The sequence below is a fragment of the Culex quinquefasciatus genome, chromosome 3 (genome assembly GCF_015732765.1).
Source record: "Culex quinquefasciatus strain JHB chromosome 3, VPISU_Cqui_1.0_pri_paternal, whole genome shotgun sequence".
Lineage (NCBI taxonomy): Eukaryota > Metazoa > Arthropoda > Insecta > Diptera > Culicidae > Culex > Culex quinquefasciatus.
The window spans coordinates 99,481,845-99,504,824 of NC_051863.1; the positions used below are offsets into that span (position 1 = coordinate 99,481,845).

General features: G+C 38.5%; 1 protein-coding gene across 2 annotated transcripts in view; it reads right to left on the minus strand.

The window, feature by feature from the left end:
• Positions 1–22,980, minus strand: part of LOC119770555 (plexin-B) — a 229,288-nt gene that overhangs the window by 91,885 nt on the left and 114,423 nt on the right. For both annotated transcript variants that reach the window (XM_038265645.1, XM_038265646.1), the window contains exon 5: positions 15,690–15,815. In XM_038265645.1, the coding sequence (XP_038121573.1) occupies positions 15,690–15,815 (126 nt within the window). The remainder of the gene's footprint in view (positions 1–15,689; positions 15,816–22,980) is intronic.

The window sequence follows — 22,980 nt, forward strand, 5'->3', positions numbered from 1 at the left end:
TAAAAACTCTTCACTGATTTCCTTTGCTTGAAAATAAAAAAGTTTAGAATACAGGTAATAAAACTTCCAATTTCCAAAAAGAGCATTTAGAGCTAAAAACCCTTCACTGATTTCCTTGCCCGAAAAAAAAAGAAAAAATGTTTTTTGCTCTTTAATTTCAATTTCTTATTTTATTCAAAAAAGGTAAAAGAATTTAAAAAAATCATCTCTGAAATTTCTTTCAACAGACCTGACGAGAGCATTTAACAAAAAAACTCTCTATGAACACTCTGCTATACTAGTTTTCACTTCACACGATCTCTACCAAACATGCTTCATATTACCTGTGCCTACGACGCGGTCACTTTGTGTTTGATGCAAGCAGTATTTACATTGTACATTGTACAATGTATCTTAGAAAATAAATAGTTTTTTCTTGTTTTGCACAACTAAAATCAATAAAATTATAATTACGTCTGAGAGAATAATTGTAACCAGTGGGTGTGTAGTGAGTGAATTCCAGTGACACAGGGGCAGGTAAGCGAGTGTGTGTCGTTGAGAGTGAGACGATTCGGTTTGTGTCACCCACGGAGAGCGAGCGCGACCACCCCGTATGAGATCGCCAATGAGAAGGAGTAACGCCGCTAGCCACCACCAGAGGGCCGAAGAGTATCGCAAGGATTGGTAGATTGATGATGATGGGGCGAAATATGGGACTTCGCCGGATCAGAGGTTCGCGGTTCCATGTCCTGCCGTAGATCGGCCATTTGCCCGGTGTATCGGAAAGTGTACGCGTCGTACAGATCGCGAAGAAAGCCGTCCGAGCTACGCTTAAAGCTCCGCGGCGTGATTAAGTAAAGTGCCGCGACTCACCAATGAGAAGGACTTCACGGAGGACACGGAAGGACCGTGCAAGACACCCCAGGACATCCAGGTAAACCCGCGAACGGTAGTGTGTGTGTGTGTGTGTGTGTGTGTGTGTGTGTGTAAAAACAAAATCAGCAATTCGAAAATCATTTAAATAATTCAGCATGATCAGATTAACTAATTTGACAAAAGGACAAAAACAAGATTTAAAATTTATTTTTTTAGAAGGTGTGTAAGTGATAAAAAAACAAAGAAAACCATTTCAAAATTATGTAGCAAAAAAATTAGTTATTCGAGTGTGTTTGAAATTGTTAAGAGGAAACATTGCTATGAAATAATAGTTTGTTTGTAATAGCAATTACAAGTCTCAATTTGTAATTCAGAGTTACAGAAATGTAACAAACGAAGATGTAATTAAGGATTACGTAATCTTTGATTACAAATATTTATTATTTACTTATTTTTATTATTAATCGTTTATTTGCCAATGAGCCAACGGCTCGTAGTGACTGACTAGTTTGTTTTGCTTTACATTTTGTTTACAAGCATTAAATAATAGCAAATAAAAACTAACAATTAACAGAGAGACAAAAAAAAACTATAGAAATTTAAGAGAAGAAACTTTTCACAACAGTCTAAAATTGTTCTTCAAATAGTTTGTTTTTTAGTTCTTTTTTGAATTGAGAAGTTGGAAGTCCTTTGATGTCCTCGGGAAGAGGCCGTTCGCCGTTGTACAGCATTGTTGCCTTGTAGAGTGCTGAGTTCTGCCCAAAAGTCGTTGTGTTGATCCGGCTAGCAGTCAGATTTCCCCTTCCTCTGGTGAAGTGCCCGTGTCTGTCCACACCTCGGCCCAGCACAGTTTTGGTATGGATGCCGCCTTGCAGGACCTTGTGTATGTGGTTACATACGACCACCGAGTACGTGCTACCGACGGTGAGGAGCTGGTTGCGTGTGTGGATGAATGCAGTAGCTGTACGACGACGGTAGCCAAATAGGTTCTTGATCGCCTTGTTCTGTGTAGTTTGTAGTTGACTGACCATTGAGCTGCCAGCTGCTCCCCAAACTGCAATCCCGTAGACCATGTGGCTGTGGAACAGTGAGAAGTACAGCATCTTCTTCGTTTGGTCTGGAACCACGGGCGAGATCTTCTTGAAGATCCCGGCAACCTGCGATAACTTGCTGTTCAGCTTCCCGATCTGGTACTCCCATTTCAGGTCACTGTCCAGCCAGACACCCAGGTACTTGAAGTAGTCGACCCGTTCAATGCTTTCATCGCCGTAGCTTAGCGTCCACCGTATCCTGCTTGATTCATTGAACAACATGTATTTGGTTTTTTGGATAGTTACCGTTAATTTGTGTTCATTCATCCAGCAGTGCAACTGAACTAGGTCCTCATTCATCTTGCCTTGGAGTTCTTCGGTAGTAGTGGCAACGTACACCAACACAATATCATCGGCGTACATGAAGAGAGTTCCATTGAGCTGCCTTCAAGTTGTTTACGTAGCAGTTGAACAGGGTGGGGCCGATGATGCTACCTTGAACGACACCGTAATCGACGACTTGTAGCTCGCTGTCAACACCATCATCACTCACGTACTGCTGCCGGCGATCCAGAAAACTGGCGAACCACTGGAGAGATTCCCCAATTACTCCGAGCTCACTAAGACGACGTAGTAAAACCCTCTTGTCGCAGGTGTCGAAGGCTTTGCTCAAGTCCAGAAAAACAGCTGATACCTTCTCTTTACGGTCGCAGTGAGTTTGGATTTCCACAACTACATCAAACAAGGCAGTTTGAGTGTTGGATCGTGATCTAAAGCCGTATTGGTGCGGCGACAGCAGTGTGTGTTCTTCTAGATAGTCGATCAGCTGTTTGTTTACTACCTTTTGCAGAACTTTGTCAGTCACACTCGGGATATTGATCGGCCGATAGTCGTTGAAGGTTTTAGCAGTGAGTGTCTTGGGGATAGCGACCACCTTGGAGATTTTCAGAGCGCTTGGGACTTGGGACTGTCGGATTGAGGAGTTCACGACGTTGACAATACTATCGACTAGTATCTGTAGTCTGAACAAGCCTTAAGGACTCCGGGTTGACAACCGTCGTAGCCAGCTGACTTCGTTGCAGTCATGTCAGTGATTGTCCGCAGGACCACCGCCCGGGTCACAGGTGTTATGGAGAATTGGTGGTTTGTTTGTGCATTGAGTGGTCGCAAGGCGGAGTACGGGATGCGTTCAGCCAGGTTCCTACCAGCTGTGGCAAAGTACTTGTTTGCTTCACCAATATAGCGACGCTTGCTATCCGGACTACGTTGCTGGCTGGATAAAGGTTTCTTTGTGTGCTTGTTTTTGCCCAATCACATCCCATAATCCAGTCACATTGTTTTGTTGCCGTGCGAAACTGCTACCGTAGTGCTGCTTCGCCTTTGATCGTTTCTAAGTGGTCACCCTGTTGGCCCAGTGCGTGTATGTGTTTCGGATGACTTCGTTGTGGACGTTCTGCCGGTGTTTCGCATACCAATAATTTTTGGTCCGAATACACTGCTTCATCTCCAGGTCGAACCACGGTTTCGAGTGTGAGCGTTTGTTGTTCCTTACTCTCACACGGCTAGTAGCAGCATCGAGTCCTGAACGTAGTTGTGACAGCAAGGAATTATAGTTATCTTCTACCGCGAGCAGCTCGTTGGTGTGGGTTGGGTTGTGCAGCAGGAACTCTCGAAACTTGCTAGTGTCGACCTTGAGGTAGTAGGCTTCTGTTGACGGTGATAGCTCAATCGGTCGATCCACTTCGATGAACATTGCGTCGTGATCGAAAAGATTGTACTGCAGTTGCTGGACGGAGATGAGCAGCTCGCTGTTGTTTGTCAGGACATGGTCCAGACAGGCTTCGTAACGTGTTGGTCGATTGCCGCAGAAGAAGAACCCGTTCGATAGCACGATGTTGGTGTACCTCTGAACGGCATGTGTTGTTGTCAGCAGATCCAGGTTGAAATCTCCGACTACTATCGTTGGGCGGTTACTTCGTGCAGTTAGAAAGGTGTCCAGGAGCTCCATGAAGCTGTCCACCATAGCGTTCAGCGTATCTGGTGGGCGGTACACAGCCACCAGGACCGTTTTGTCTTGGCTGGAGAAACTCCAGCTCGGTAAGTTTGTCGTTTAGGCTTCTGGCGTTGAAATAGAACAGCTTGAGACTGTTGTTGTTCTTGAACTCGAGGTGGTTGATTGTGCTGTTAGTTGTTGAGCTTGGTTGGAAGGGCAGTTGGAGGTTAGGATCATTTCGTGTATTCATTTAGCGAGGAAGTCGTGGTGATCTCCTTCACCTTAGCCTTTTCTGTTTTCCTAACCAACAGTCTGCCATCTTTGAACCAAGCAAATTTGATGTTGTTGCTTCGCCTCAAGCCTCTTGCCAGTTTGAACAGGTACCGATTTCGTTTGGTCAACATCTCGTTGATGTAGATGTTGGCCGGCTTGTCGGTCGCCATGTTTAGGATTGCCGTCGTGAGTTCCTTCTTCTCTTTCTTCTTCCTAAGCATTCCGTCTCTTTTCTCCTTACTGCTAAGTTTGACTTGGATAGGTGGAGGAATTTGCGACTTCTGGGACTGGTATGTTGGAGCCCGGAAGATTTCCTTCACCTGAGACCTGTCCAGTGTGACGCTGATCCCTAGGCAAATCTGGGCGACTATGCCAAAGAGATCTTCTTCTTCGGTAACGGGAACGTTTGAGATCTCCAATGTCTTCCGCAGCGTCTCCTGCTTCAGCTTGTCGATTTCAATCTCGTTCAACTCCAGCTGCCTCCGCATCTCGCAGTTTTCGGAGCGAAGTTGCTGCTGTTCATCCATTAGAGTTTCCGTGGTTGTCCGCAGTTCGTCCAGCGTGTTTTGCATGCCACGGATCTCCGATACGACATCCTTTTGCCAGCCGATAAGCTGGTCAAGTTTGGACTCGATTCGGGCGATCGTAGCTTCCATAGTGGATGTTGCAGCTCCAGCTTTTACCGTGAGGGGTGTAGACGGTTGTTGGTCAGCCATGTTTATTGTGCTTCTTCTGCTACGGTTTCTGCTTTCCTTGCAGGGAGCACAAAACCAGAATTTGTCAGGAACGGTTAGGATTTCCTGATATTCTGCATCGGAAACACTTGTACACGCTTTGTGCCACACTTGTCTACACTTTCCGTCGCACTGTAATGGTTTTCCATGCCGTGAATTGATATTTTTCTTGCACTTCGTGCACGGTTGAGTGGTTTCAGGCGCCATTACGATTGTTTTGTAACACTTAATTACAAAACAGCAACAACTATAATGTTTCAAACATCACCAAAGAAGCTTGATATTTCAAACTCGCTAAGTGACCTGTTTGGTAGTTCTTTTCGATGGAAAATGTATGTGCAGTCGATACGGATCGGGACGATCCTTTCTTGGTGAGGGAGCAGTTACGGAAATTGCTTTCCGCATAATTGATCGACGCCACCAACATCGTCAGCACAGCCGACAACAGAAACCCAAACTGCGAACAAAGCTAAACTTCGTTTACCTCGCCGCGATTAAAGCAAGTAGCTCGATTAATGCTTAGTAAGCAAAACCTCAGTACCTCGTGTGTGAGGCTCTGGGGGACGTTTCGATCACAATAAAATCAGAACGTTTCGGACAGTCAAACACAACGCGTTGGCGTTATTTATTTCGAAACATCTCCCCTTCTACAATGGACGTTTTATAACTTATAAAATAGAATCTTTTGGTACCAGCATCTTTCTAGAACATGTCAACTTTCTAAAACTTATCGTTTTTGAGATTCATTATTATTTTTCCCCATACAGAGCTGGCTCTGTTCGCTGCATACAGAGCTTAGCTCTGTTCTAACTTACAGAGCAGGTAAGCAGTTTTTCTTGAGCCTATAGAGCTCGATGCGTCTCTGCTTATAGAGCAGATGAAAAAGTATTAAAATATATAAACAAATAAAGAATTAAACAAAGATTAGGCAAATGGTAAATAAAATTAGCATTGCTACACACAAAATATTACTGTAATGACAAAAGTAACAACAAAACAAACCATCCACATTAACGACCCCCGGGTCTTTTGTGGTCTCTATTGCAAGTTTCTGCTCGAACCTACGAGTCCGAAGGCTTGAATGGGGAGAGCACCCAAACCTCTTTCTACTCCAAGGAACCTTCCACCCCAGTGTTTGAACTGACGACCTTTGGATTGCGAGTCCAACCGCCGCCAGCGATTCCACCGGAGTAGGCTTGGTTTGGTGTGTTGTTTGTACTTATGGCATGGAGACGACTCCTATACCTGGAATGACTTAACGGCCTAACAACCAAGGCCGGGACCGACATTTTACTTCCTCATCCGATGGAAGGTTGCAGCAGATGGGAATCGAACCCAGAATCATCCGCTTACAAAGCGGACAGCGTAACCATTTGGCCACGCACTGCCACTTGACAAAAGTAACTTACTCTTGAAAAAAGGTGGTCAACATTTGCTACATTAAATTTATTTATCTTGTTTTGAAAATGAAAACTTTTACTGCTACAGTTTTTGAAAATCTCATTGCTAACTGATTTGAAAGTTTTAACTTTTAACCGACTCCGACTCCGACTCCAGCTTTCCACAAATTGTTAACTCCGGCTCCGACTCCGACTCCGACACCTAATCTTTATTTAAAATATTTTAAAAATTTGAATTAATCACATCACTCACATTTCAGTTCACACTTGCAAGAATACTGTAAACCGGGGTGACATTTATGTTCGGGGTGTTTCGGAAAATTATAAATACGAATTATTTATACAAACAGAATGGTATGGAACCATACTAAGCTTGGTAGATAAGTGTTCGTTGTACTATGTTACATGTTTTCAAGGTTATATTAACAAAAATCATAAATATCTTCAGATTTAAACGCATTTTCAGCACAACAATTTTCTAAATAAATTTACATTTTGTTGTTTGAAAAATGTTAATTTTTATTTCATTATGTACTTTAAATTTTCTTTAATTTTTTTAAAACTTATATGCTAGCTAACTAATTTTAATTGTACTTTTTTTTTTAATGAAATATTAAAAGAAAGTTAGCCTTCACGATCGAATCGACATACAGTATGTAAAAAAAGTATTTACACCCCTTGGGCACTATGCACATTTTGTGATGAAACATGTAAAAAAATTAAAGTTTGACAGGAACCTAGTACTACGTTTTGTTCAGAAACTCATGCCAAACATTTTGCTACAAAAAGCTCATGAAAAGATGATTTCTATAAAAGTTATATAACAAATACTATTACGAAAATAAAAAGGTGCAAAAAAGTTTGTACACCTTTCGAAAAATTAACATAAATAATGTTATTTGTTGACAAATCACCATAAATCCAGTCTCCCAACTCCAAATAGGCATCCTTGACTGATTAAAAAATAATTTGGATTGAATATAAAGTTTACTAACTACTTAGTATAAAAGTTTATATAACTCTGGAAATTCTATATAAAACTTATCTAAACTTAATTTTGCAAACTTTTAATTCAACTAAATGTCAATATATTACCATAGAATTGCTAAATAAACATTTTGGAGTGGGTATAACACCGTTTTGGGGGTATTTGTATCGATAGAATAGATTTTTCGTTGGAATTTCGTACCAACCCGGAATTACGTCGTAGGAAAATCCGCCGGCATCCGAACCGGTCCACGATTCACAAGTCAACCTATGTGGAATCGGAAAGGGCATAAAATTTCCGATCTTTTGATACCCATACATCTAGGTTTTCTTTAAAACCTACGTTTTTAAATACCTGGACAAAAGTAAGTTTGATCCACGATAACAAAATTACGAAATTCCATACATTTTTGGCAGGTTGCTCAAACGAAACCATAACAACGTTTTTGCTTAGGTATTTAAAAACGTGGGTTTTATAGAAAACCTGGATGTATGGGTATCAAAAGATCGGAAATTTTATGCCCTTTCTGATGCCACATAGGTTGACTTGTGAATTGAGGACCGGTATAGATGCCGGCGGATTTTCCGACGACGTAATTCCGGGTTGGTACGAAATTCCAACGAAAAATCTATTCTATCGATACAAATACCCCCAAAACGGTGTTATACCCACTCCAAAATGTTCATTTAGCAATTATATGGTAATATATTGACATTTAGTTCAATTAAAAGTTTGCAAAATTAAGTTTAGATAATTTTATATAGAATTTCCAGAGTTATATAAACTTTTATACTAAGTAGTTAGTAAACTTTATATTCAATCCAAATTATTTTTTTAATCAGTCAAGGATGCCTATTTGGAGTTGGGAGACTGGATTTATGGTGATTTGTCAACAAATAACATTATTTATGTTAATTTTTCGAAAGGTGTACAAACTTTTTTTGCACCTTTTTTATTTTCGTAATAGTATTTGTTATATAACTTTTTATAGAAATCATCTTTTCGTTTTCGTTTTCGTTTTACGGAGCAAGGTGGGGGACGCGGCCTCAAGTCAATCCAAGTCCGGTTTCTTGTGGAAAAAAGGGTAGTGGCCGAACTAGTATTGCATACCAAATGAACACCACCGGAAGATATAGGGGATCGGGAGGGGGAAGGTGAAAGAAAATTAGTGTAGGTGTGAGTGGTAAGAACTTGGATTGATTGAACGGTTACGTTTATCTAAATTTAAAACCTAATAAAGTAACTCTAAAGTAGTTATTCAAAAAAAAAAAACAAAACAAAAAAGGCCCGGAATTCAAAGATACCCTATTATGCATTCCAACTCTAAATGGAAACAAAAAATCGCACTGGAAAACGAAAGATAAAATAACTTGTTCATGGAATACAAATCTTGATGTTAAAACCTCTAAACGGGGTTCTCGTCCTGTCACGTTCGTCAGTAGTCTTGTCGTACATTACACCTAGAAGCATTTCTGCCAAAACCTTAACTAAACTTTCTGAAATAACTTTAATCTTAAATCCCCAAAATTTTTAGTTACAAAGCCAAACATTCCTTTATCTTGCCTTTTAACCTGTCTTGCCGCTTCCAAAACCAATAAACATAAATGAACAGTTCCTATTTTATAAGTTATACAGGCGTCGTGAATGAGAAAATAGACGCCCATTTCGTGCCTTCCATTTCATCAGGGGACATAACTCTTGTAAACAAGAGTGTAACCCTCTCACACCTTATGAAAACTATCATTTAAGTGAAAGGGACACACTTTCCTGCTCACAAAACCCATGCGCCCTTTTGAAATGTTAGGCTCTATTTGATCGTCAAAACTCCAGTAGATCCTCGATTCGCAACAATGGTCGATACAACCATAATCCGAGAACCGTTAGATCAACAGATTAACGAATTTTGTCCGATATCATTTCATTATTGATTGATCGAGACGCTATGGCAACTTTGACAAATCAGAACAGTACTCAACATGAATGAAAATTAACGATTCTAGCTGTATTACTTGCCCCGCTAACTGCCTAATGTAATTCTGATAATTGTTATCTTTAATCTAATTCCTAAAATTACTAAATGTAAAATCTTCAAAGACCCAATTTTAATTTGAATTTGGAATTCGAATGAGAAACTATTTTTTTTGAAAACTAAGTCCTAACCTAACTCCCACATTCGATAGGGGAAAAGTCACATATGTAGCGGTTTGTTGTACATTTGTGATATTTCCACTATCGGAGAACCTCTTGGTCTCGACGCCAGCTTAACTCACCCGCAGTCGCGTTAGTATTCATTGTACACACGTTGTAAGGACATTTTAAGAGTGTCCAAAATACGCGACTTCTAGATGGTTAAGCCAAAAGACATCGATAAGCCTTGGTGCTACGGCAAAGCGGGTTCTCATCAGCATGGAACGATATCCATTGTGTTAATAAAATGGAAGTTTTAACAGTATTTGGAACAATACAATTAAACCCTCAATTTCATTACCATGACGGATCTATCCATGCCCCTTGACAAAATGAGTACTATAACGATCTATATAATACTCCCCTGGCAAGGCCCAAGGCTTTTTATAGAAATCATCTTTTCATGAGCTTTTTGTAGCAAAATGTTTGGCATGAGTTTCTGAACAAAACGTAGTACTAGGTTCCTGTCAAACTTTAAATTTTTTACATGTTTCATCACAAAATATGCATAGTGCCCAAGGGGTGTAAATACTTTTTTTACATACTGTATAAAATCAATTTGCATAATTTTAGGCTGAAATTTTGAAGAAACACAGCGACTATCAAAGATACCCTGGTTTTGAAATAGACAATTTTTCCCTAAAAGAACACCCAGTTAGCAAAATCCAAGGCAAAATCTAAACGTAAAAATATGTATCCTCCCTGCAAAGGCTATGAATTGATCTCAGTTGAAAGGTTCTCCAAATCTCTGAATTGCAAATGTAACATCCTGGAGCAGAACTGTTAAAAATTGAAATAGACAATTTTCAAAGTCACTATTTTTTTAAATCTCTTTTGAATTTATTTTAGAGGACGTACATGGAAATTGTGTGATCCAGCCCAGTACACACTTTAAACATATAAATAATGAGAAAATTCTAAAATTTGAAAAATAAATTAAAATTAAAGCAATTATATCACCCCGATATAGGCCGTTGCAAATACTTTTTGAAGTTTATGTCCCTCGACTCTGGTCGGGGTCGAGGGGGGGCAAAAAAACTACAGGCCATAATTTCAACATTAGAATGAAAAAAGTGTTTTGAAATGCATTTTACACCTGCCCAGTTGTTTTGCAATCATTAGTTTTCAAAATATCAAAGTATTTAAAAGTTTTTTTTTCCCCAAAAAAAACATTGGAATTCCATAAAAAAATAAAATATTTTTCATCGATCCCAGATATGCTAAACATGAATTTGAACGCTGGAAAATGCATTTTGGATTGTTTTCAGTTGGTTAGACTTCTATTTCCTTTAAAATTTTTAAGTTTTTTGAAAAAATATTTTTTTGCCCCCTGATTTTTTTACTTTAATTTTTTAAAGGGTTAAAATGGATGAAAATAAACATTTTTATGCATGTTTCTATTGTGAAATTGTCTCAGGAACACGAATATGATAAAATTATCATCAGAAAATGGGATATAAGGGGTCCCCCGAGCAAAAAATTACAACCAAAAAATTCACTAAAAGTAAAAGTGTCTATTTAATATGTTAAACTGCCTTACCCAAAGCGTTCTCAGTCTCAGATGGTAGTCCCAGATGTCCCCTACAAGCTGCAGGTCGAACCGAGTTGATATCTGGATGGAACATTTTTTTATCTGAGTTTTAAAATTATGCTATTTTTTCACTAAAATGACAATAACTCCCTTTAGATTTAATCAATTAGGATGCTCTACCCTGCATTTTGTTGCATTTTTCAAGCCCTTTCAGATGCATTTTGAATTATAAAATTAAATTGTATTTTGCCTATGTTTTAGCCTTTTTAAGATTTTTGACGCTTTTGAACCTTCAAACATTGTGTCCCGATTTGCCCCACTTTCCGTTGACCTAGAGTGCTCATATTTTGGCCAGATGCTAGTTTCATATGTACAAACAACCCCTGAAAATTTCAGGCAGATTGGTGAGGTCGATGCGAGATGGGTATGCTTTGCTCGTGGACTCGCTCTTAAGGTGTTTAAAAAAAATAGACTTGTTCAATTATTTAAGGATCCACTACACGCAAACATTTTTTGCTTCGACTTTTTTACTGAAATTGTCATAATTCTGAATAGAAAACAGTTAGAGTCCCACTTCTTGTATTAAGTCCTGTAACATTTTAAAAGGACCAAACATTGAATATTACGCCCATATAAAATGCTAGTATTGATTTAAAAAAATTCAAAATATTTTTTCAAAAAGATAGGAAAATTTCACGAATGTTTCATGTATCAACATTGATAATCGGACCATTAGTTGCTGAGATATCGTCATTAGAAAATGGTGGGTTATTTTGGTGAGATTTAGAAAACTTCAATTTTCGTGTTTCTTTTTCTTAAAGCGGCTCTATCTCAGCAACCCGAGGTCCAATCTTCAAAGTCTCTTAGACAATTTTATAGCAAATTTTCTGAACTTTACAAAAAAAATATTTTTAGAAATGGTCACTCATGGTTACTATTTTTAAAAATCGAAAAACTGCAAATATTTCGCTAAAATCAAATTTTCGTTGGCTATATCTTGAAAACGGAGCCCTTTATCAAAAAATCTGTAAAGTACTTTTCGATTGCAAATTCAATTTTGCATTAAAAAATAATGTCAAATTTGTTTTTGCATGAAACTTCGATTTTTTCCAAAAATCACTATTTTTTCAAAAAATTATAACTCGGCGGCAGATTTTTTGACCATGTTTCTCTATGGCTCAAAAGTTGCGGATTTTTGTCCCCTAAAACATATAAAAAAATCTCGAAAATGAAAAAAATACATATTTAGGGAAATTGAGTTTTAGTGAAAAAAAAGTTGATTAAAAAATATGCAATTTTTTTCCGTGTACCTATTTTTTTCTCAAAAGTCCTCAACAATACCTACAACTTTGCCGAAGACACCAAATTGATCAGAAAATTCACTCAAAAGTTACAGTTGTTTGAATATTCACATACCATTTTTGTATGGACAGCAGCCAAAATTGTATGGAGACTTGTATGGGTGAACCAATGACGCAAAATAGCTTATTTGGTCATATGGAAGGCCCCCATAAAGTTTGAGCCAAATAAACAAATACAAATAAAATCCATTTCCGGTTTTGGTAGAGAATTGCTCACCAGCAATGAACAGTTGGTGACACGATGGCCGACATCAATAAAAACAACTTTTTTTTCTACTCCATTTCGACCATAAAACTAAATCTGTCCTTTTAATTTCAAAATTCTGCATTTTGAGATTCGGCGGGAATTTTAAATATTATTATGTCCAATACAAAATTATTAAAACGTTTGTAATGGAGTACCCGTATTCGAGCAGTTTTTGACAGTAGAGCAATTCTCTGAGATTTCGGTCATTCGATTTTTTTTGTATTTTTTAATCTGGCTGAAACTTTTTTGGTGCCTTCGGTATGCCCAAAGAAGCCATTTTGCATCATTAGTTTGTCCATATAATTTTCCATACAAATTTGGCAGCTGTCCATACAAAAATGATATGTGAAAATTCAAAAATCTGTATCTTTTGAAGGAATTTTTTGATCGATTTGGTGTCTTCGGCAAAGTTGTAGGTATGGATACGGACTACACTGAAAAAAAATGAAACACGGTAAAAAAAATTTGGTGATTTTTTATTTAACTTTTTGTCACTAAAACTTGATTTGCAAAAAAAACACTATTTTAAATTTTTTTTATTTTTTGATATGTTTTAGAGGACATAAAATGCCAACTTTTCAGAAATTTCCAGGATGGGCAAAAAATCTTTGACCGAGTTATGATTTTTTGAATCAATACAGATTTTTTCAAAAAATCGAAATATTGGTCGCAAAAAATTTTCAACTTCATTTTTCGATGTAAAATTGAATTTGCAATCAAAAAGTACTTTAGTGAATTTTTGATAAAGTTCACCGTTTTCAAGTTATAACCATTTTTAGGTAACTTTTTTGAAAATAGTCGCTGTTTTTCATTTTTAAAAATTAGTGCCCATGTTTGCCCACTTTTGAAAAAATATTTTTGAAAAGCTGAGAAAATTCCCTATATTTTGCTTTATTGGACTTTGTTGATACGACCCATAGTTGCTGAGATATTGCCATGCAAAGGTTAAAAAACAGGAAAATTGATGTTTTCTAATTCTCACCCAAAAAACCCACCATTTTCTAATGTCGATATCTCAGCAACTATAGGTCCGATTTACAATGTTAAAACATGAAACATTCGTGAAATTTTCCGATCTCTTCGAAAAAAATATTTTCAAAAATGTAAAATCAAGACTAACATTTCAAATGGCCGTAATATTAAATGTTTGGCTCGTTTGAAATGGGCATAATATTCAATGTTTGGCCCTTTTAAAATGTTAGTCTTGATTTATTTTTTTTTTCAAAATATTTTTTTCGAAAAGATCGGAAAATTTCACGAATGTTTCATGTATTAACATTGAAAATTGAACCATTAGTTGCTGAGATATCGTCATTAGAAAATCGTGGGCTGTTTGGGTGAGACTTAGAAAACTTCAATTTTCGTGTTTCTTTTTCTTTAAGCCGCTGTATCTCAACAACCGAGGGTCCAATCTTCGGTGTCTCTTAGACAATTTTATAGCAAATTTTCTGAACTTTTCAAAAAAAATATTTTTAGAAATGGTCACTCATGGTCACTATTTTTAAAAATCGAAAAACTGCAAATATTTCGCTGAAATCAAACTTTCGGTGGCTATATCTTGAAAACGGGGCCCTTTATCAAAAAATCTGTAAAGTAATTTTCGATTGCAAATTCAATTTTGCATAAAAAAATGAGGTCAAAAAAATTTTATGTATGAAATTTCGATTTTTTCCAAAAATCACCAGTTTTTCAAAAAATCATAACTCGGCGGCAGATTTTTTGACCATGTTTCTCTATAGCTCAAAAGTTGCGGATTTTTGTCCCCTAAAACATATCAAAAAATCTCGAAAATCAAAAAATACGTATTTTGGGAATTTGAGTTTTTGTGAAAAAAAAGTTAATAAAAAAATCGGGAAATTTTTTTCCGTGTACCTATTTTTTTCTAAATAGTCCTTAACAATACCTACAACTTTGCCGAAGACACCAAATTGATCAAAAAATTCCTTCAAAAGTTACAGATTTTCGAATATTTCGTACCATTTTTGTATGAACAGCTGCCAAATTTGTATGGAAATTTATATGGACAAACTAATGATGCAAAATGGCTTCTTTGGTCATAGGGAAGGCCCCCACAAAGTTTGAGCCAAATCAAAAAATACAAAAAATAAAAATGGTCGAAATCGGCCGGTTTTGTAGAGAATTGCTCACATTGATTTTAATTTTACATAACTTATTATTACATATAATTCAACGATTTAGATCGGATTTGAATTTTACATCAAGCGAGTTTACATTAGAAACAATGTTTACATGTAGTGTAAATTCACATATTTTTTTCTGTGTAGACTCACCAGCATAACCGGACCCACCAAAGTGTTTGTTGACATTTGGGTTTTGGGTATATCTCATGATCAATTTCAAGTGTTTTCCTCATCACTTTGAATAGTTCATGACAGTGGGGCAAATTCATGAGCAAATCACTTGAAATGCTTGAGCCACCCGAATGACAATAACGTGTCATAAAATACCAAAAATTCAATCGCGCAAACACTTGCATTTGGTTGGATTGATGTTGAAACACAAACCAATTAGATCTATGCTGTGTGGTTTTATTCAATATTTCAAGTGTTTGGGCACTTGAATAAAAAGTGTGGCATATTTTCAGTGTAGGCGTACACGGTTACACAAGAATGTCAAAATGAAAGAAAATTATATACCTAGTCGTATTAAATGTTAAGACTTTTAAATCAGTTAGTAAGGAGATTTTCACTAACATTTCCAGTAGAAGTTTTCATTTTTTAAACAAAATAATGTTGTTTCTAAAGCAAATTTTGGCAACTTTTTCATCAATAATAATGTTAATTTTGTCATTAAAGTAATATTTTTGTGTGTATAGGATTAGATGTTAAAGTGTTTTTTTTCTTTTTAACCCAAATGTATTCTTCGCAGAGCTAAAATGTAAAACAATTTGAAGTGAATAAATGAATGTGAACAGTCAATAATAAAACGAAAAGTACAAAAATGAAGAGCATTGGGTCACACCACCTAGAATGTAAAACAAATGAAATTATTACAAGAATGTTTAATAAAGGTATATTTAATTAGGAGAAAAAAAAATCGTTTATTTAATTAATTAAATTTTCACAAACCTTTTTTGTCGATAAAACGTACAGGAAATCATTTCTTGGAGCGATCATTGTGTCTGTCAAAATCTTGGTACCTGGATCTACTTCTATCTTTTCATACTCTCCAGCGGCTGATCCTGATAAGAGAACCTATAAAAAGATCACGATGTTAAAAACTTCCAAGAACAGCAGAGAGAAAGAAACAGCTGCCTTCCACCGTATATTAGCATTTTTTCTGGCAGTCATGATGATGTTTCATTATTTTACGTTTCAGAGCAAAGGTATTGCTAGATGTTGAAGTAGAGTGGTACAAATCTAAACACTGACACAAAAGATTGACTCATACATACAGAGGAAAATATCCGATGGTAAAATCGCATGCAAAAGCATGCACATTAGAGTGTAACAAAAAATGACTTTTTGGCGGACATTCAAGGGTTTTTTTACTGGTTGAATCCCGTTTAAAATTGAAGGGCGGAGCGCCAGCTCATGTTACGTTCAATCAAGCTCATATTTTGGATTTGGGCTGGGGGGCATACTAAGCCCAAATCCAAAATATGAGCTTGATTGGACGTAACATGAGCTGGCGCTCCGCCCTTCAATTTTAAATGGGATTCAACCCGTAAAAAAAGTATTTTTTTTAAATGTCACTTTTTGAGGAATTTTGGCCACTGAAACGTTTTTTTTTTTTCGAAAAATCGGCCCCGGCAAAAAAGATATGCGTCGCGCCTCGCGACGCCCTAGACACCATTTGATTTTGCCGGGGCCGATTTTTCGAAAAAAAAATGCCAAACTTTGAAGGCCTGTACCGAGCTCCAGGGTGCTCCAAATTTCAATGTTATATATACCAAAAGATGCGCAAGGATCACACGCCAATGCTGTTGAAAATAAACGCTTCAGTGGCCAAAATGACTCAAAAAAAAATATTTTTTTACGGGTTAAGTCCCATTTAAAACTGAAGGGCGGAGCGCCAGCTCCTGTTACGTCCAATCAAGCTCATATTTTGGATTTGGGCTTAGTATGCCAACCGGAACAAACCCTTGAATGCCCGCCGAAAAGTAATTTTTGTTACATACTAATGCACATCACCTTCGTAAAAAAAACAACATAAAAGATTGACTCATACATATCATACAATATCAATAAGCTTAGACCACCATACCCTAATTTTGTTCAACAACACAGCAAAAATCCGATGGTAAAATCGCATGCAAAGGCATGCACATCATCTTCGCCAAAAAAAGACACTTAATATTACACGTTGCATGTACAATTTTTGTAAACAAAAAAAAGTTGCAACCGACGGGACTCAAACCCAGCAACAACAGTTAAGACTGGCGCCTTAGCCCGCTCGGCCATCAGACCGATGAAAAATGGAAAGGATAAACGTATATGGGTCATTCCACCTGAAGTGTGCAAGAAAAAAATGCAAATTTGAAAATTACCATCTCCGATTCTGCTCAAATTTGACAGAGCTGTTGAGACTATCAAAACATGCAAAAATCCCGATTTTCATCCAAATTGGACCACCCCCTCCATTTTAGTACCCTCTCAAAAAATCGACTTTTTGGCGATTTTTGAGCGAAACCCCTATCTTCAAAACGACGATAACTCAGGAACCACAAATCTTAGAGGGTCGGTCTTCGACTCAATTTTGAAGGAAATTGGACGTAGAATCCATTTCCGTGATCATAATTTAGATTAATTTATTTTATTTTTCTACCTGTATTGCACAATTGAAAATTTTAAATGGCCGTATCTCAAAACAGCCCTATTTTTTTTAATTTGACCTCACCAGAGATACCGAATTTTAAAGTTTTAAGTATTTGAGATTACCTAAACTAGCTTCATTCGCCCCATCTGCTAGAAGCACTCGGGCGCGCTGATCTATCACTGCTACCTGGTTATTTATTGAAATAAAATTTCATCCCAAATAATCATAATCATTTTTTCCGGTCTACGAAGGAAACGCTACACGAGGAGGTGGTAGAGTTAGGGAAGCAAGGGGCCCTCAAGACATGTTAATTGATAGGTTTACAAGCAAAGCTATTTTCAGGTGATCCGGTAAGACCGGATTGGCCAACAATCGGACACAGGCCAGACGGGTGTTACGGCAATATTTGTATTTCTTTAATCCCAAAACATTTTTTTTAATAATCTTTTGATTGTGTGCATGTGTTTTAAATACTTGTTTTTGCCTTTCTTCCTAAAGAAAGGTATAGGTTTTACTTTAAGGCTGGACGTCATTTCCAGCTTCGTAAATATGTCGATTCAGCATGAATTTTAATCGCAAAAATCGTCAAAAAATCACACTGCATCGATTTTCGACGCTTCGTCGCCAAGTCGACAAGTTGTCAACGAAGCTTCGAATACTGGCGCGAGAATGCTGGCGCATATATTTTGTGGCTCGACTTATACTCGTTTTGTAGTAGCTTGTCTACCGATGTTTTCTACAACATGTATGATATCGTAGCTTTTCGGTTTCTTTTGCTCTGTCCTTTTTTGCATAACTGTCCAATGTTTATGCAAAAACTTCTGTGACATAGGACATTCATCCGGCTACAATCAATTTGTTTCCCGTGCGCTCCTAAAATCGCCTAAATGTAGACTTCATTTTCGTAATTTTATTTAACAGGGTTCATTGGATTCCTATAGGAGCTTTCCAAGCTTTCCAAGCTTTCATCGTTTATATCGTTTTCAATGCTGGCGTAGCCAATGGCTTTCTACCTAAGGTTCTCGCGATTGAGTGTGTAGTGGTGCGGTTGTTGAAAATAACTATCTCTGACTCTGTCACTTTCTTAGAAGCTGAATGGCTAGCTTCCCTGCACCGTGCGGCATACGCGGTTCACCGAAGTTAAAAAGCCAAAACCGCGGTGTGCGTTGCCACTGGCGCATGGAAAGCTTGCTATGATCGCGTTTGTCATAAACGCTTGTTTGATTGCAAACGTACAAACATATTGTACGATTGAATATATTCTTTTGGTGAAAATTGCGTTTTTTATTTCTTTTGGAAATCATATCATTTATGATACTTTGCTTTCATCATAAGACTTTCTTTTGTGCCTTACGTTATAAATAAACAAAGTCGATGTTATGAATTGAAAAAAGTTCTACCATTGCACAGTGTTCGGAATGGCAAAATTAAGTGGAATAAATTGATAACTCCTTTATTTGACGTCCTAGCCAAATGGTGTCTTCGGAAGAGTTGTTGTACTTGATAAGGGCTATCTTTTGAAGTTGTTGACATACAGGGTGACGACCTTCCAGGGTGTCAACCAAAAACTAACTTTGTTGGATGACGTTGTAAGGCTTTGGTGTCTTCGGCAAAGTTGTAGAGGAGAAAATTTCATGAAAGTTTGTCGAAGGCGCCAAATTTGTAGCTCTTAATCTACTCGAGATATACGCCATTTTTGCAAAAAAAGATCCAAAAAAGCACTTTTTTGGTGATAACTCAAAATGTTTGTATTTTAGCGGCCTACTATGTTCTGAAGAGTTGTTTATGACATAAAATTACACATCTTCGTCAAAAACAGCAAATGTTATGAGCCTTTTTTGAGGGGTTATAACCCTTTTTAAGTGATTTTGAGCCTATTTTCAAGTTGCTATGTTTTGAAAATGGCGCATTTTGGCGCAAAACCGAACAATGCACCTAAAAGTACACACTTTTAACTACATTTCCTGAAAATATCTCCGTGTCTATCGGTCTTATTGAAAACATGGTAATAATTGGTAAATTGAAGGGTAAATTGATCGATTTTTAAGGAAAATACATTGTTTATGCTTAATATTATGACACACATTCTAAAATTATAAATAAAAACATGTTTAGCCCAAAAATAATGTATGTTGAAATTCAAAATAATTGTTCGCATTTAAAATTAAGTATTTCCTTTTATAATTGGTCACTTTAGAAAGGTTGTCGTATTTTTTCAATTCCACTTCCCTCCTCCTTATTTTTTGATATGTTTTAGAGGACATAAAATGCCAACTTTTCAGAAATTTCCACAATGGGCAAAAAATCTTTGACCGAGTTATGATTTTTTGAATCAATACAGATTTTTTCAAAAAATCGAAATATCGGTCGCAAAAATTTTTCAACTTCAACGGGCCAAACATTTAATATTACGGCCATTTGAAATGTTAGTCTTGAATTTAAATTTTTGAAAATATTTTTTTCGAAGAGATCGGAAAATTTCACGAATGTTTCATGTTTTAACATTGTAAATCGGACCTATAGTTGCTGAGATATCGACATTAGAAAATTGTGGGTTGTTTGGGTGAGACTTAGAAAACATCAATTTTCCTGTTTTTTTTACCTTTACATGGCAATATCTCAGCAACTAAGGGTCGTATCTACAAAGTCCAAAAAAGCAAAATATAGAGAATTTTCTCAGCTTTTCAAAAATATTTTTTCAAAAGTGGGCAAACATGGGCACTATTTTTAAAAAATTAATGACTGCGATTATTTTCAAAAAAGTTACCTAAAATGGTTATAACTTGAAAACGGTGCACTTTATCAAAAATTCACTAAAGTACTTTTCGATTGCAAATTCGATTTTACATCGAAAAATGAAGTTGAAAAATTTTTGCGACCAATATTTCGATTTTTTGAAAAAATCTGTATTGATTCAAAAAATCATAACTCGGTCAAAGATTTTTTGCCCATTCTGGATATTTCTGAAAAGTTGGCATTTTATGTCCTCTAAAACATATCAAAAAATAAAACAAATTAAAAATAGTGTTTTTGCAAATCAAGTTTTAGTGACAAAAAGTGAAATTAAAAATCACCAAAAAAATTTTACCGTGTATCATTTTTTTTCAGTGTAGTCCATATCTATACCTACAACTTTGCCGAAGACATCAAATCGATCAAAAAATTCCTTCAAAAGATACAGATTTTTGAATTTTCACATATCATTTTTGTATGGACAGCTGCCAAATTTGTATGGAAAATTATATGGACAAATTAATGATGCAAAATGGCTTCTTTGAGCATACCGAAGGCACCAAAAAAATTTCAGCCGGATTAAAAAATACAAAAATTAAAATTAAAGAAAAAAGACCGATTCCGTAGAGAACTGCTCATTGGGCACCGATTTTTATTCTGTTGATTCAGATGCCGTACAGCCGGATCCCGGCCTACCAGTGGAACTATGGTTTGAAGCCGGGACAATGGCATCGGGCTGCCGCAGTACTACATTCAGCCAGCACCAATCCTAACCCAAGGCAAAACCCAATGCTAGGGACAACAGCGGTCTTGTCAATGTATCTAACTTCATCATCCGCTCACACCTCTAACGAACAGTGTCATACATACCATACCATACCAATCAGCTTAGAACACCATACGCGGTGCCCGTGCTGTATCAAGAAGGTTGTTCCATGTTGCTCGGTTCTGGGCTGCAGCTCGCCAGTCTCCTAGGTTGCAGATCTTTCTTAGGTCCGCCTCGATTTGATTTCCCCATCGTGCACGCTGTGCTCCTGCTCTCCGGCCTGTGCCGCCACCCGGTCGCGCGCGGTCGAAGAGCATCCTGACAGGATGGTCTTCGTCCATCCTCGCGACATGGCCGGCCCATCTGAGCCTCCCGATTCTCGCCAGTGTGACGATGGTCGGTTCTCCCAGCAGCGCGTGCAGTTCGTGGTTCATGCGCCTTCGCCACTCGTTCTGAGTTGTACGTACTCCACCGTAGATCGTTCGCAGCACCTTCCGTTCGAAAACTCCAAGGGCTCGTGCGTCCTCTTGCCGCAGCGTCCAGGTCTCATGGCCATAGAGGGCAACCGGTCTAATCAGTGTCTTGTACAGGGTCAGCTTCGTGGCGCGTTGCACTCGATCAGATGTCAAGGTTTTCCGTAATCCAAAGTAGGCGCGATTCGCGGAGTGGATACGAGTCCGGATCTCTAAGCTGGTGTCGTTGTCGGCCGTTACCAGCGATCCCAAGTACACGAATTCGCTCACCTCCTCCAGCACATCGCCATCCACAGCTAAAGGGGTGAGTCTTGGGGGGTCAACGTCCTTTGAGCCCCTCCCTTTCATGTACTTTGTTTTCGTCGTATTCATGGCCAATCCAATTCGTCTTGCTTGCGTCTTTAAGGCGGTGTAAACCCTTTTCACCGTCTCTAGGTCTCTTGCTATAATATCAATGTCGTCCGCATAAGCAAGAAGTTGGACTGTCCTGTTGCAAATCGTGCCTCTCGTGTCTATACCCGCTCTTCGCACAACTCCCTCAAGTCCGATGTTAAACAGCGCATTGGATAAGCCGTCACCTTGTCGTAACCCTTGGTGCGACTGGAAAGGGTCCGCTAGCTCCCCTGCCACTCGCACGTGACACATCACACGATCCAAGGTAGCCTTGATCAGCCGAGTCAGTTTGTCCGGAAATCCGTTCTCGTGCATGATCTGCCATAGCTGTTCGCGGTCGACTGTATCGTACGCTGCCTTGAAATCTATGAAGATGTGATGTGTGGGCACGTTGTACTCACGGCATTTCTCAAGGAGCGAGAAAATTTGGTCCGTGGTGGCCCGAGCGCCAGTAAACCCCGCTTGATAGGGGCCCACGAACCTCCGTGCGTGCGGTGTCAGCAGACGGCAGAGGATCTGGGAGAGGATTTTATAGGCCGCGTTGATAAGCGTGATACCGCGGTAGTTGCCGCAGTCCAGCTTATCGCCCTTTTTGTAGATGGGACACACGACACCATCCATCCATTCTTCTGGTAGTTTCTCCTCCCCAGATCTTAGAAATCACCAAGTGGATCGCCCTCGCCAACTGCTCTCCTCCATATTTGAAGAGCTCACCGGGTAACCGATCTTTACCGGCGGCCCTGTTGTTCTTCAGCTGCCTGATCTCCTTCTTCACCGTCTCCAGATCAGGTGCCGGGAACTGTTGGTCAGCAGCGGGCGGTCCAAGTTGGGCTTCAAAGCCGTCTCCATGCGCTACATCGCCGTTGATGTGCTCGTTGAAGAACTGCTGCCACCTGTTCAACACCTCGCCTTTGTCCATAAGAAGGTTTCCCTCGGCGTCCCGACAAGTGTTGGCTTGCGGCGCATAGCCTTTGCGGGACTTGTTAACCTTCTCGTAGAACTTTCGCGTCTCGTTCTGCCGGAACAGCTGCTCCATTCTTCTCGTCAAGTAGCCGCTGGCACTCCTCGTCGAACCAGCGCTGCTTTCCAACTCGGACCGTACTACCTAGCGCGGCTTCAGCGGCACTGCCGATGGCCGAGCAAATTCTGCTCCATCCATCGTTGAGCGAGGCAGCGCCGAGTTCCTCCTCCGTTGGCAGGCTCGCTTCCAGCTGCTGCACGTAGTGCTGAGCCGCA